Here is a 16,178-nt window from a genome sequence, read left to right on the forward strand (position 1 = left end):
ACCCCCACTCTACCCCGTCCTCACCTCCTGACCCTCACTCTACCCCGTCCTCACCTCCTGACCCCCACTCTACCCCGTCCTCACCTCCTGACCCCACTCTACCCCGTCCTCACCTCCTGATCCCCATTCTACCCCCACCACGCCTCCTGATCCCCACTATACCCTGTCCTCGCCTCCTGACCCCCACTCTACCCCGTCCTCACCTCCTGACCCCACTCTACCCCCACCTCACCTCCTGACCCCACTCTACCCCCACCACGCCTCCTGACCCCACTCTACCCGTCCTCACCTCCTGACCCCACTCTACCCCCACCACACCTCCTGACCCCCACTCTACCCCGTCCTCAGCTCCTGACCCCACTCTACCCCCACCACGCCTCCTGATCCACTCTACCCCCGTCCTCACCTCCTGATCCCCATTCTACCCCCACCACGCCTCCTGACCCCCACTCTACCCCGTCCTCACCTCCTGATCCACTCTACCCCCGTCCTCACCTCCTGACCCCCACTCTACCCCCACCACGCCTCCTGATCCCACTCTACCCCGTCCTCAGCTCCTGACCCCCACTCTACCCCGTCCTCACCTCTGGCCCGTCCTCGCCTGGTGCACACTCTGCCCCCTGTCCTATCTGCACACCTTCCTTTTGGCAGTTCCTCTACTGGGAAACGAGATGATAGGAGACACATACTCCTCACTCAAGCCATTTCTTATAAGCTAACAGTTTGTAATTGAGTACAGTCATGGTGTATGACTTACATTCCTTTTTTCTTGGTGGCACTGGGATTTGAGCTCAAGGAGACTCAGCTAGGCTGAGCAGGAGCTCTGCCACATAAACCCTCCAGATCCTTTTATCTTTTCGGGGGTCAGCTTGCACATAGGGTCTCACTTTTAGGCCCTAGGCAGGCCTTGAACCAAATTCATCCTACCCATGCCTCCCATGTGCAGGTGAGATTACAGGTGTGCCCCTGGTGCCCAGAAAGAAACATACTATTCCCATCTCTGCTTCCTTTCATTCCTTCTCTTGCCTCCACGTTTGTGTGTGTTTTCCCAGTGCGGGCGTCGGACGCACAGGCACCTACATTGGGATTGATGCCATGCTGGAAGGCTTGGAGGCGGAGGGCAAAGTGGACGTGTACGGTTATGTGGTCAAGCTGAGGCGGCAGAGATGTCTGATGGTGCAAGTGGAGGTGCGTCCCGACTGACAGGAGCGGCTCGCTGTGTGCTAAAGCTCTGCTGGAGCAGCTCACTGTGTGCTAAAGCTGTGATGGAGCATAAGAACGATCTGAGCACAGATAGAAACTCTCCCCCAACTTCCAACTAGACATGGTCTTGCCTCAAAAACAATAATGTAATAACCGACAGCCATACAGACATTTGCATATAGGTATACTACAGAAAATATAGGAATGATGCATATATTTATAATGCAGCATGTAATATATAATTATAATAATAATGAAATGCCATTTATACATGCCAGACTGGGGAGAGGGGGAAAAGGCATTGAAATCAGATTTGATCACATCTGGTAAAATGAACATGGAGGAGATACAACAAATAGCATAATGAAGCGTCCAAAGTTCAAATCCTGCCATGAATTCTTTTCCCTGGTCGTCGTTGGACTTTATTTAATCATTTTATGTCTTAGTTTGGTCTTTCAAAAAAATGGAGACTAAGGTAGGTGTTCACCTCACAGATTCGTAATGCTGAGGAAAGGATACAGGAAGATGAATTGGAGGCAGAGCTGTATCACCCACTTGGTAATTGCGAAGGATGGTTTATGAATGGTAGTTACTGTTGAAAATGGCTGCGCTTGACTCAGCAGTAACACGTGTGGGCAGATGCCCCAGATGTGGGTAACGAGGAACAGGTGCAGGTGCAGAGAAGGACTTTGCAGTCAGCATCCTCCTTCAAGATAGCCAGAAGTAGAAAAGGCTCTAGATGAGTCAGTAGAACGCTGACGAGGCACAGGATAGAATGTAGGCTCTGCACAGCCCCATGCCAGGGTACGGGTGGAAGGAGCAATCTAGGTGTGTGCCTGTCTATGCCAATGGGCCAGAGTGGAAACCCTTGAGCCAATAAAGTCACCAGCTGCCACACAGGGTAATCTTTGTCATCGCGTCTCATCCTTAAGAAAGCACACAAAAGGTCTCATGTTTCATTAGTAGATCATCTACAACAAAAAGAGCTATTGTTTTGTGGAAAAAAGGAAGGTAGAGTAGAAGGATCCACCAAATGCAGGGAATTAGATAGTGGTGGTTAAATAGGTTTAACAGAAATACATCATTTTTTTTTCTTAAAATGCTGGATTCAAACATGATTCGGAGCGGGGTGGAGTTTATATTTGAGGTTGGCATGCTACATGATTTAAATAAATTTCTTTCTTTAAAAAATTCTATAAACTTCACAAATATATTCAGAGGAATATGAACTTGCTTTATGTTATATACTATTAGAGTCATATATTATGAATTTCAAACGCAGTAGCAATCACTGAAAAATGTAGTGAATGAGAATTATTTTTTAAGTTTAGGAAACAAATAAAAGAAATGCTGAGGGCTGGGAAGGTGGCTCAGTGGTGGAGCTCTTGCCTTGCATGCCTGAGGCCCTGGGTTCAATTCCTCAGTACCACATAAGCAAAAAGAAAAAAAAGCCGGAAGTGGTGCTGTGGCTCAGGTGGTAGAGCGCTAGCCTTGAGCTGAAGAGCTGAGGGATAGCACCCAGGCCCAGAGTTCAGGCCCCACGACCGGACCCAAAAACAAAACGAAACAAAAAGAAATGCTAAATGTAATGAATACTCTATTTGGCAAGCTATTTTTATTTGGAAAAAGTGAAATGGGCTATTCTCATATTCCAGAGAGATGGAAGACACTTCTAGAACATTCGAGAACATTATCCCATTGTAGACATCAATCCTCTTTTTGTTTTTTTTCATACATTGTTTCAATAGGAGCAAAGTTACAGGGACTCATGTTTTTTTTTCAATGGGCCATAGAGAAATGGAAGGAGGAAGGGTGAACAAATGCAGGCGTGGTATTTGCCAGAAGCTGTGTGGAAAATGAACTCTGCAACTTGTGGATAGGGATGACAGGGGAAACTGTGGGAAAGTGAATGAAGTGACATTTGTCCCAAAACAGATGTACTCATTACCAGACAACCCCTCTATACACCTTATAATAACAATAAAATTATATATATATTTATTTATTTAAAAAGGACTATCAGTCAATGATCTGTATTTTTCCCTTCTTATTGAAGGCTCAGTACATCCTGATTCATCAGGCCCTTGTGGAGTACAATCAGTATGGAGAAACAGAAGTGAACTTGTCTGAATTACAGTCATGTCTCCACAACATGAAGAAGAGAGACCCGCCTAGTGAGCCATCTCCACTGGAGGCTGAATTCCAGGTAATGATAAAGATTATTGAGTGTGGTCTGCTTTCTGTGAGGCACTTGGCACAGTTCTTTGACCTGGTTCTCAACATAATAAAACAGAGCCTAATGAAGATACCGAGACTCAGATGATTTAAAACAAGGGCCTGGCTTTATACATCTATTATGTAGGAGACTTATTTAAGCCTAGAAGTCTGATCCTACTGTAAACACCTTCAACTATTCCTCATTAACCTGATACAAAAGAAACTGTCAGAACAAGAACTGATTTGTAGCCACAAAATGGGCCTGCCATAGGCAATATTGTATCTCATCTTGAAAAACTGCATCTGGTTTTGGTTTGCAAAGGAAATAATTAGAGATTTTATGACTCATTAGGAAGTTGAACTGGCTAGAGCTGGTAGACAGAAAGTAAAAGCCAAGTATATGTGTCCTGACTTATTTATTAGGCAATTATTCTTACAACTAATCTAGAATGTCATTGCCCATGGTTTCAGAAAGCTGGTGGAGCCGTCTCTTCAAACTGCTCAGTTGTCCACTTGAGATCTAGAGATGAACAGCTCAAAGCCAGCCAGGGCAGAGAAATCTGCCACATTTCATCTATAGGTATTTTAAAAAAATCAGGATGGAGCCAGGCACTGATGGCTCACTCCTGAAATACTAGAGACAGAGATCTGAGGATCGAAGATCAAAGCCAGCCCAGGCAGGAAAGTCTATGAGATGCTTATCTCCAATTAACTGCCAGAAAACTGGAAGAGGAGCTGTGGCTCAAAGTGGTAGAGCACTTGACTTGAGCAGAGGAACACAGGGATAGTGCCAGGCCCTGAGTTGAAGCACCATGACCACCATCAACAACACAGTCAGAATGGGGCATGGCACAATTGGTACACCACCAGCTTAGCAAGCAAGCAGAGTGAGCACGAGCCTCTGCGCTCAAAGCTCAGTACTGTCCAAAACAAAGATGAAATGCCTTTTTTTCCCCTATAGGGTCTCATGCTTCAGCAATAACTAAGCTGATATCTAGATTTTAAAGGCATTGTCCTTTCTGTTTCCTTCTCAGAGGCTTCCTTCCTACAGGAGCTGGAGGACACAGCACATGGGAAATCAAGAGGAAAATAAGAAGAAAAACAGAAATTCTAATGTCATTCCATGTATGTTTTTTATACCTTATAAAGATGAGTTCATTTGGATTTTAAAATTTTAATTGTAATTATCTTTAAGTAGTTGTACAAAGGAGGTGCCATTTTACCAAGCAGCGTCCGCTACGGCCCCTTCGTCGTCCTCACCTTCAACCCACTCCTACCCTTGCTCTTCTTAATTCTGTAGAATTTATCACGAGTTCCTGACTACATTCTCTCTCCCTTCTCCCCTTTCCCCCACATTCATCTTTTCCCTTTGGTCCCACCCACCTCTTTTTAATTTGAGACACGCAAACATGTGATCTTGATTTTTGTAGTCTTTTTATTGTTATTGTAAAGTTTATGTACAGAATGGTTTATAGTTACAGGCAGGTGAAGAGTACATTTCTTTTTGGACAATGTCACCCCTTCCCTCATTTTTCCCCCAGTTTTTCCCTCCTGTGTCTCCACCCACAAGTTGTGTAGCTCATTTTCAACATAGTCAGTTCACCCTTTGTCCCTCCATTTCGGTGTTCCCTTCACCTTCCCAAAGACAGATAAATGAACAAACAAGACAAAAGGAAATTTAAAAAAAAACCAGCACCAAAGAAAAAGAAAACACCTCTTGCACTGGAGTTCATTTTGATACTCATATTCAATCTATTTTATATGGTCAGCTGCACAAAGCTATTGTGCCTATGTGATCCTTTTCTAAGAATAAAGTGATCTTGATTCATTGTTAATAGGCTGTGAACTTTTAATTTTAGCAAATCATTTGAACCTGGTTCCTAGTTTTCAGTTTTATTAAACAGAGTACAGAATTAACATGGACAACATATAAGCCAAACTGATAAACTAGACAAGCAAATAAATCACATGAAAGCATGGCTGACATAGTTAACTTCCACAGAACCCCTTATCAATATAGTGAAAATATGGGATTGATCATAATATAGTTAACCAGATTGACCAGGTTATTATAAATGTAAAATATTTTTATCATTATCTTTACATAGTTGTACATAGGTCTGAATCCTAATTAGAGTTATCTCTTCCTTCATCCCCCCATCCCTCCAAATCCCTCCCCTCCCCTTATTGGGGAAAAAGGAGACAAACTTAGGACTAAGTGATTTTTGGACTTAAAATAATGAACCTGACATACATACTTAAAGAAGACTTTTAATTTACTGTTCATAGAATATAATGGAGAGAAAAAAATCTAAGTGATGTATTTTTGTAATGCACCTCAGGGAGAATGATGATATTTATTCCTTAGAAACCTAAAACATATGTGTAGAAAATAGAACAGTATCTTTTACATTTTGAATTTCTTAATCAATGCTTAATTTCATGTAGAATCTTATTGCATTTTGATGAATGCATTTACCTCTCCATAAGTTGTTCATTTCCACATGTCACTAATTTGATGATTTTTATTTTGTTAGTGGTACTGGAGATTGAAACCAGGGACTTGAATTAAGAGCTTGATCTGCCATAGACATAGATCCCCTGCCTTGATGTCTCACCACTGGTTTATTTTACGCAGATGACTTTAACAGAGTGCAGCTTAAACACGACCTGGAGGTGAGCAAGGAGAGCGAGCCAGCCTCCGACGACTCGTCAGATGAAGACAGTGACGCGGAAGAATCGAGCAAGTACATCAATGCATCTTTTGTGATGGTGTGTGTTTCCGTGTCCCAAACCTGATTTCCCAACCTTTGCAACTCATATCTGTGTTGGGCTATGATGGAATGTATCTATGTCATAACATATAACATCCAACAATTTCATACAAGAATCACGAGCTTAGTTATCCCTACATATTGATTTACACACACGTTCAACTTTTTATGATGCATTTTCTTTTTGAGTATGTGTGTACCAGTCCTGGGGCTTGAACTCAGGGCCTGGATGATATCCTTCAGCTTTTGCTTTTTGTTTTTGGCTCAAAGCTAGCATTCTACCATTTGAGCCACAGCCCCACTTCCTGCTTGATTTGGTAGTTAGTTGGAGGTAAGAGTCTCATGAACTTTGCTGCCTGGGCTGGATTTGAATCATGATTCTCAGATCTCAGTCTCCTGTGTAATTAGAATTGCAGGTGTGAGCCACTGGTGCCCAGCCTATATATTTTAATTTAATAAACAAAGCCTAATGGGTTGATTGAAAAGTAACAGAATACTGTTAGCTGTATTTTATAACAAAATAGGGCTATTACCATATTCATTTAATAAGTAAAATGTAAACACATGCCAGAATGTAGACATTTTATTCTTATTCAGATATCCAAATTAGAAGGAAATCCACATTCATATATCTGCATAGTTAAAAGTGTTTTGTTCTGACTAACTGGGATGTTTTGACTATGTCACACATATTATAAACAAGTCTCAGTTGCGATTTCCAATTGAGGAATTTTTGGCAATCAGTAATACTTATTGCATATACCCTGTATTGGATTGTTTCTCTTCCAAATTTTCCTAAAACACATTCACTAAATATTAATTGAACTTGACTACATCATAAGAATGTACAGTACCAATCAAAAGAGGGAAATGGTGAAGATGATTTCAAATACTTATGTAAATGCTTTTATGCTATTGCAGTAACCTTTGAATAGAGGGAAAATGTGACTTTTGGGAAGAAAAACTTGTTTTGCAAGAGAATACCATATGTTTTAGTCTTGATTTTACATTATTAGCTACAAGTTATTATCAGACTAGTTTGCCTACAGCTGTCATATTTTCCTTGGACCTGAGAATCATCGTAGGTTTTTAATATCTGTAACAGCATTGGTGTCAAGGTAAGAAACCATTTTTCTAAATGGCCAATAAAAGTCCTCTGCTCTCTTCAGATGGGAACAATAACAATATCCTACCTTTGCTTTTTAAAGAGTTACTGGAAGCCAGAAATGATGATCGCCGCCCAAGGACCCTTGAAAGAGACCACGGGTGACTTCTGGCAGATGATCTTCCAAAGAAAAGTCAAGGTTATTGTGATGCTGACAGAACTAAAGAATGGAGACCAGGTTGGTGCTTTTGAGAATCTTTTCTTTAAAAAAAAACATAATAAAGCCTGTCTGTTATAAAATGTCATTCTCCATTCTTGGACTGCCTGCATGATGAGAACAGCGTGTCTCTTTGACCTCTCTGTTTCCTCCTTCCGCTGGTTTAAGATGACTGGGGTCATCGGGGGGCTGGGGCCTCTTCTTCCACCTGGCGCTGGGGCTCTCCTGGTCACCACTGCAGTCTTGCCCGCTGCTCACGATTGTCTATGACACAGCGTCTGCTGCCCCGACAAACTGCTCCAGTGTAGCTCCTTTTTCTATTGAGATAATAAAACTGAACTAACTCCTTTTCTGGCATTCAGACAGCAGCCAAAGGGAGGCTTTGGCGTATCCTTCCATTTCCCCCCTGCTTGCAGGGTTTATAACACGTTCTCCATCCTGTCTGACACTCACATTATCATGAGTCAGCCTTCATTTACTAACATTTGTTTGTCGTTGTTGTTGTTGGTTGTGGGGCTTGAGCTCAGGGACTGGGCGCCATCCTGAGCTTTGTGTGCTCAAAGCTAGTGTTCTCCCACTTGGAGCCACAGCACCACTTCCCATTCTCTGTTGAATGATGGAAGATAAGACTCTTACGGACTTTGCTACCCAGGCTGGCTTTGAACCCTGATCCTCAGATCTCAGCCTCTTGAGTAGCTGGGATGACCGGCGTGAGCCATGGGTGCCTGGCTTATCTCTCTCTCTCTCTCGACATATCTACACTCTCTCTGTTTTGCTCACTCTCACTCCCGCTCACTCTTGGGAATTACAGGGATTTGAATTATACTTTCTGGTCAAATATTCTCTCTCTTGAGCCATGTCTCTTTCGCTTACACCTTTTGCTGTTGTTGTAGTTTCTGTTTTTCTCAGAATAAGGACTATGATCCTCCTACTTACATTTTTCCTCTGTAGCAGGAATAGCAGCTGTGAACCACAACACTCATCTTATTTGTTGAGATGAAGTCTTACTAACTTTTTGCCCTGGCTGGCCTCAAACTGAAATCCTTCTGATTTCCACCTCCAGAATAGCTTGGCTTATAGTCATAAGCCACAACACCCAGCTGATTCATTTTTTTAAAAAAGAATATATGTTCTGATTTCTAGCATGGAAAGTGAAGAAATGAATGAGAGTACAGACCAAGGCTGCCATCACAGTTGACAGTGTTGGGGTTGAAGTTGGTGGGAAGCAGCAAAAAGGAGGAGGGAACCTTCTTGTAACTCACACACACTCTCGGGTCTCCCCCGGCTTAGATATGCCACCCATTTATCTCTTCCTGGAGTTGCTCATTAAGATTCTGGGAGGAAAACCTCCTTCACCAAGACCAGTGGAGAAACAGGAGTCGGGGGGCGGGGGGGGTGAGCCATTGAAGAGTCGTGACCCATGTCAGATTAATGTACAGATTTTGAAGAAATGATCAGGGTGTGGAAGGGAGGAACAAATCTCAAATCTCAGAGGACCTCACCAGGAAGACAGCGAGTCCTAGCCACCTCGATTATCCCAAGGTTTCTTTCCTTGCAAGAGGAGAGACATATTTGTTAGAAAGATCATCATCATATTTAAAATAAAATTCAGATTTTTATGGGCAATATTCAATTTTAACACATAATGGATTATTTTCCACTTAATAGAAAATGAGGAAGGCAAGAACAGGGAGGTTTGAGAAAGAGGGTGATTGAGGGAGAGAGAAGAGAGAGGAAGAGAGGAGGAAGATTCCTTGAATACTTTAAATAGCAAGTGCACAGGATAGAATCAGTTAAACCCTGTTAACCGTGTCTCCTTATCTAGGAAATGTGTGCCCAGTACTGGGGGGAAGGCAAGCAAACCTACGGAGATTTAGAAGTTGACACGAAAGACACAAGCCAGTCCACAGGTTACACTCTCCGAGTATTCGAACTGAGACATCCCAAGGTAATACATTATTTTGAAGGCATTGTTTTTTTTTTCAAATGTAATTATCTTGATGGCAAAAGTAGTATCGATTATGTTATGCAATCAAAGATACCACCTGCGGGAAGGCTCGGAATGGAATTTTCCACTGTGTAAATGAATGCGGTCCTGATAAGAATGTGCTTCTAGAGCCCGTCATGGCCTGGTACTGAGCTGCGCTCCTTCCATTCTGGTTTCAGAGGAAAGACCCTCGAACCGTGTACCAGTACCAGTACACAGCCTGGAAGGGGGAACAGCTTCCAGCAGAACCCAAAGAACTCGTCTCCATGATTCAGAGCCTCAAACAGAAGCTCCCCAGGAGGAATTCTTCCGAAGGGACTAAGTATCACAAGAGCGTGCCTATCCTAGTCCATTGCAGGTGGGTGAGATGGGATGGGAAGCCCTTGGCCTCTGGGCTCCCATTCTCTCTTAAATTCTATCCGTATCTCCACTGGGACGGCCTTGGAGAGGGTTCCCCACTCACCTGGGTTTTCTCTACATAGCATGGCTGCTATAGTTCCGTAAGTTAAGGCTGTGATTCCTTTCGTACTAAATTTCATGCTACCTCCAGGGCTTCATTCCCTCATAGTGAACTCAGATTGCTATGTGTGAGCAACACACAGATGAATGGACAGAAAGGTGCATGAATGGATAGATGGATGGTTTGCATTTACATATTTTCTTAGGTGGAATGACCTCTCACCTGGAAGTTATAGAATCCATATGACTGCATGCTTTGACTCCAGTACACATCTTAATTAATTTATGTTGTGCTGGTCCTGGGCTTTGAACTCAGGACCTAGTTTGTCCCTGAGCATCAAGGCTGGTGTTCAGCCTTTTGAGCCACAGCTCTACTTCTGGAGTTTTAGTGGTTAACTGGAGATGTGTGTCTCACAGACTTTTCTGCCTGGGCTGGCTTTGAACCACTCTCCTCAGATCTCAGCCTCCTCAGTAGGTAGGATAACAGGTGTGAGCCACCAGTGCCTGGCTGAACGTGAATTTCATATTAATTGAATTAATTTAAATTTTAACTGAAATCTCTGGGCTGAACAGTTTTGTTTTAAACCCATTGTATTATTTTTCTAAACTGATTTCAAAGGCAAAGATTTTAGCCACACCAGTGATAATATTTGATATTTAAATTTTTTCCAATAGGCAGACATTTAAATTTTGTTTGTGGTAGATACCTGCATATCTACCTTAATGAAGAGAAATTGAGCAAAAGCTTCACAGTATAGAAAGTTCACATAAAATAAGAATATTAAGGAAGAATTTAAATAATCTAAAAGTGAACTATGAACTTTGTAAGGTGCTTTTAGAATGTTTGCAGAAACTTATTATTGGAATTTCATATACTAGAGTCAAGCCTTCAGAAATGTATTACCTGCAGTAGATAATTTGAATTTTCAAAAGTGAAATTTGTGTTGGAAGGAGAGGAGAGAAGGCAGATTTCGGTTTGCATGTTCTTCAGGTTATGATGACCTCTTCCTTCCAGGTCTGCCTTAGTGATAGATGGGCATTTATGGCCCTGCTGACAATATGCTCTTCAGGGCAAGCTGTGTTAAGATGTTTTAAAGCCTCATAGTTTGGGAAATCCATTTGGTTGTGAATTGTTCTTTCTTCTCTGTTTGGAGAAGGTAGAAGGGAGAAAGGGACTACATTATTTCAATGTTTATCAGTTTCTAGCTGCGCCCTTATTGTCTCTAAATCTCAATTTTCTCATCCATTAAAACTGGTCCTACCCATTGTAACAATGAGATATACAAGACATTATGTTGAAAATGAACTTTACAACTTTGGGGTGGGGAAGGAGTTGGGGAGGCACGGAGGGAAGAGATGGTAGGGAAAAGTTACAAAGGAAGGGTAACAATGCTTGACAGGAAATGGATTCATGACCTTGCTCATGTAAATGTGACCCCTCTGTACAGTATCTTTACAATAAAAAATATATAAAATTAAAAACTGGTCCTAACAATGTAGATTTAAATAAAAATACATTTGCAACCACAAAGTACTAAAGAGGAGAAAGTAGATCTTTAAGGCCTAAGCCACATTTTTAATTTTAAATTGTATTGTAAATTTAAATTAAATTGATGTACAGAGGGGTTACATAAGTCAGATGATAAGTGCATTTCTTTCTGTACAGTGTTGCTCCCTCCCTCATTTTCCTCCACTTCCCCCCACCCTGACTCCCTCCCCTGCCAAGTTCTAACAGTGTCTAGTGTATATCACTGTTGAATTTTTTTTGATGGGGTAATGCTTTTATTTGAATTTAACATTATTTAATATCAGAGACTTCATACAGTACAATAGGCATATACGTAAATGAATATAATTACACATATATTACATTTAATATTACACATATACATTGCATACTGTTGAATTTTTTCACCCTTTGTCCCACAGTTTCTGTGATTCCCCCTTCCCTTCCCCAAATCAGGTAAACATATATAAGACAGAGGGCACAGAAATAAAAAACAATGACACGACGAATAAAACAAAGGGAGAAATAAGAAAGAAAAAAGAAATAACTGCAAACACTAAAAAAACAAAAGCCCTCATTTCCATTTCTTGGAGTTTGTTTCAATAAACATCATTTTATGGACATATGCACATAGCTATTGAGCCATTGTGATCCTCACTTAATAATATTCTAGACATATTCTAGGTATTACAAATGAGGGAAACTATGGAGCTTGTGTTTCTTTGGGTCTGGCTTACTTCACTTAATATTTTTCCAAGTCTTTCCATTTCCTTACGAATGGGACAATGACATTCTTTCTGATGGAAGCATAAAATCCCATTTTCTATCTATCTATCTATCTATCTATCTATCTATCTATCTATCTATCTATCTATCTGTATCTCTATCTTATCACATTTTCTTGATCCGTTCATCCACGGAGGGGCGTTTGGGGTGATTCCATATCTTAGCTATGGTAAACAATGCCAAAGCCAAATATTTTTAAACTATAGAATTATCATAGTCATAAATTGAGATCGTTTGCCCCAGAATGCATTCAGCTGAAAGAAATTAGCACTTAAGAAAATAGAAAAAGATGATTATAATAATCATGAAGTAAACAAAAATGTATGCTGTTCCTGTGTTTCTCTGCCAATATCACCACTCCTCTTCATCTTCTGCTCCTTGGCTAGGGATGGGGCTGAGCACACAGGAGTGTTCTGTGCTTTGATCAATCTCTTGGAAAGCGCGGAGACAGAAGAGGTCGTAGATGTTTTCCAAGTGGTAAAGTCTCTGCGTAAAGCCAGGCCAGGGGTGGTTGCCACGTTTGTAAGTATACCTCGCGTTTACTCCAATGCGCTTTGCATTGTTACTGGATCATTTCCCCCTCTTCCCCTCCCCTTCCCTCCCTTCCCTTTTTCTCATTGAAATGTTATCGATATAAATGAGATTGGTGTTTGCCAGCAGGTTTTGCTGTGACAGTTCATGAAGGATACTTTTCTAACTGAGAAGGAATTGCTTCATTTCCCTTTTGAGTTCAACCAATTCGTCTTGTCAAATAACAGAGCGTCCCCAAATTTAAGGGCTTTAAGGACATTAGTTGTAGTTCAGGACTAGTGTGTGGACCTGCTGGAATGTTCTGGTGATGTTTTCCAGCTCAGCTAGTGAAGCCAGGCTCATGCATGAGCCTGTCATAAGCTCATGTGTGTGCTGACTCGGGCTGGTCTAAAAGCCCCTCCGCGGGCGCGGGCTGGACGCTGGCTGAGGCTGAGCTATGGTAGCACGGGTGAGTGGGCTGCAGGTCACCTGGGAATCAGTAATTATTCACAAGATGAGCATCGTTCACGCCCTGAAGTCCCTGAGACTTTCAGCGTGGTAGGAAGGGAGTGCGCACAGACCAATTGTGACCCCCTCTGTGTACTTTTAGCCTTGTGGAGCTGTTCCGTATTGGAGCTTCTGTATTCATTAAAATGTCAGGGCAACTAGAAGCTCAGAGACGAGGCCTTTTCCCCGTAACCTGTGCAGATCTGGGCGGGCTTGCGGCACAGGTCCTTCTTGCTCTGGCTCTTCAATCATGGATCAACTTTAGCTAAGAGGAGAAGCACAAAACTGGCTCTGTGAGCCAAGGCCCGGTGCTGAGATGTTCCAAGGCTGGGCTGGAGGAGAGAACCCCTGTTTGAAGTGGCCCGAAGGTCCACGTTAGCACTGAAAACAAAGTTATTTAGATTGCTTTTTATGAGAACAAGCTGAAGAACCCTCCATCCCTCCAGGCTGCCACAAGTACATGGTTATTCTTGCTACTTTTTCCATTGCACATAAAACAGCATCAACCTCCTTCATGTAATTTCCTGTCACTTCGCTTTGCTAGGCACAGTACCAGTTCCTCTACGACACCATGGCCAGCTACTACCCTGCCCGGAATGGACAAATCAAAAAAGCCAGCATGCATGAGGATCGGGTTGAATTTGATAATGAAGTGGACAAAGCAAAGAACGATGCCAATTGTGTCCATCCACCTGACACCCCAGATAAGACCCCCGACACAGACCAGGAGGGCTCTGAAGCCACAGGTGGCTCCCCAGGCCCAGAATGTTCTGCCAATGGGCCCTCGGGTCCAGCTTTAACTCCAAGTTCATAGGAAAAGACGAACCTGGGCACCTCTACATCTCAGATTAGCTGTTATTTCTGCTTTTCTTTCCTTTTTTTTTTTTTTTTTTTTTACTACTGTGGTTTAAAGAAAAGTATTTAAGTTGCTTTGGCTAAAATGTTTTGTACAGTATTATGCTTATTTTTAAACTTTTTTTCCCCAGCAAAAACATTGTTGTGGTCTTTGTGTGTCAATGTTTCTGTTTGCACGTGGGTGACAAACAGAGAGACTGAGAGACAGAGAGAGAGAAGAGCGAGAGCGCTTGCAACTGAGTCCGGATGCTTTTGAGAAGTTGTCTTTTTGCCTTTCTGAAGAAAACATGTATTTCATATTGGAGCTGTTAGCTTGAATGGTCTCATTTCAAATCCTCATTGCGTGACTATGAAAGACTAAAAACACGGACTTTCTAGGAGGACCTCAAGATGTGTTCCTTGTTCAACTTGTGGATTTCTTACAGTTTGCTCTTACTTCCAGAGAGAGTTCCTACGAGTAGATTGTGTATGGTTAGCTACTACAAGAAAATTCATTAAAATAACATTAGCAAATCTTATCCTCCAGTGTGTTAAAATTTAGTTCAATATCTTTTTAAGCATATTTAATTTAAAGATTCTGAGAGAGCCTACCTTCCTAACCACAGGGCTTTATAACTCTGCCACACAGTATTTTCTGTAAGTTTTGTGATACTTACTGCTCAATATTCTTGACCGAATATTTTTTGTTACAAGTGAACTTAAATATCTTTGAAATAAACAAATGCAATAGATATTGAAACCTCTATGATAAAAATAGGAACTTGCAAATATATTTGTGCCAAATATTTATATATGAAACATGATGCATAAGATATGAAACATAATACAGCTGAATTTTATGAAATTCAGCACTGACATGTGAAAAACAACATTGAGTATGCATAATCCCTTTTGGCAAGTAGGCCAGCAATCTTCATTAATACAAATTCATTTTGAATTTCTTACCTGTTTAGGAATTAGTACTGAGAGCCATCATAAAATTCATTGGTTTCTTTTCTTGTTTGTAGTATGTTAAGTGTGTTCTGTGTTCACATATAAAAAGTGGATGTAGCTATTGAAAAAGGCTTAATGCAAAAAGACTGTTTTCAGACATTTTTGTGGATCCTGTTTTTTTTTTAAGATGCTCTAATAATGTAGGGTCTGGGATCTAAAAACCTCAAGAAGAGTGACATTTTTTCCAAGATGTAATAAAAACAACTTCTTTTGTGAACTTTGCTTCTGTCTATGACATTTTTCACACGGCACTCTTTGGTTGGTTGGTTTTCTGTATCTTTAGTCTCTGGTTTTAAAGGATTTTTACTATTCATCATTAATTACTGTCTACACAACTCATTTTGTGTTATTCTAATTACTGTCATGGCACTTTAAAATGATAGATTAATCTTTAGGATACTCTATAGTCCTTTGCCATTTCCCAGATGAAGAAAAGTGGAACTTAACAAAGAAACAACAATTTCTTATATACACACACACACACACACACACACACACACACACACACACACACACACACACATAAAGGTTAATTAGCCTTCCTTTGTACTCACTAGTGAAGACAGAGGCCTGAAAGTCGCCATATATGGGCATCAGAAAGAAATAAAGTTAATAAAGTTGGCTATTATGGCTCTCGCTGGTCACTCAGACTTTACCATCTTGTTTTCTCCTAATAAAACTGGGTAGTCTCCGTTTATTAGACAACATAGTTAAAGTGTTAAAATTCTGATTCTCATTAGAACCAGGTGAATGCTGTGATAGGCATCTATTTTTAGCTGTGAAGTTGCTTCAAAACACAAACAGCAAAACTTGTAGATTTTAAATGACCTTGAAGGAAAAATTTTCTCCAGGGGTTTCAGCTGGGAGGAATATCTCCAGATGCAGAAATTTTGTGTTTGAAATGTGTGTTTTCTGCTTGAGATTTTTCTTTGGAAGATACAAAACAGCATAGAATGGCATGGTAATTTTTATTAATTTTGGTAGCAAGGTAGAAACATGTTTTTTTTTTCTTTCTTCTTTTGCAAATGGGAACACATGGAAAGGAGGCAAGTAAGTAG

The 16,178-nt window shown here is 41.2% G+C and overlaps 1 protein-coding gene across 5 annotated transcripts in view; it reads left to right on the plus strand.

The window, feature by feature from the left end:
* Nucleotides 1–15,337, plus strand: part of Ptprc (protein tyrosine phosphatase, receptor type, C) — a 104,997-nt gene extending 89,660 nt beyond the window's left edge. For all 5 annotated transcript variants that reach the window (XM_013017408.1, XM_013017407.1, XM_013017409.1 and 2 more), the window contains 9 exons: nucleotides 1,053–1,188; nucleotides 3,260–3,409; nucleotides 4,455–4,545; nucleotides 6,059–6,192; nucleotides 7,403–7,537; nucleotides 9,342–9,464; nucleotides 9,683–9,861; nucleotides 12,642–12,777; nucleotides 13,817–15,337. In XM_013017408.1, coding sequence (XP_012872862.1) covers nucleotides 1,053–1,188; nucleotides 3,260–3,409; nucleotides 4,455–4,545; nucleotides 6,059–6,192; nucleotides 7,403–7,537; nucleotides 9,342–9,464; nucleotides 9,683–9,861; nucleotides 12,642–12,777; nucleotides 13,817–14,086 — 1,354 coding nt within the window. In that variant the 3' untranslated portion in view covers nucleotides 14,087–15,337. The remainder of the gene's footprint in view (nucleotides 1–1,052; nucleotides 1,189–3,259; nucleotides 3,410–4,454; nucleotides 4,546–6,058; nucleotides 6,193–7,402; nucleotides 7,538–9,341; nucleotides 9,465–9,682; nucleotides 9,862–12,641; nucleotides 12,778–13,816) is intronic.
* Nucleotides 15,338–16,178: the final 841 nt, after the last annotated feature.

This window comes from Dipodomys ordii, unplaced genomic scaffold (assembly GCF_000151885.1).
Source record: "Dipodomys ordii isolate 6190 unplaced genomic scaffold, Dord_2.0 Scaffold35, whole genome shotgun sequence".
NCBI classification, from domain to species: domain Eukaryota; kingdom Metazoa; phylum Chordata; class Mammalia; order Rodentia; family Heteromyidae; genus Dipodomys; species Dipodomys ordii.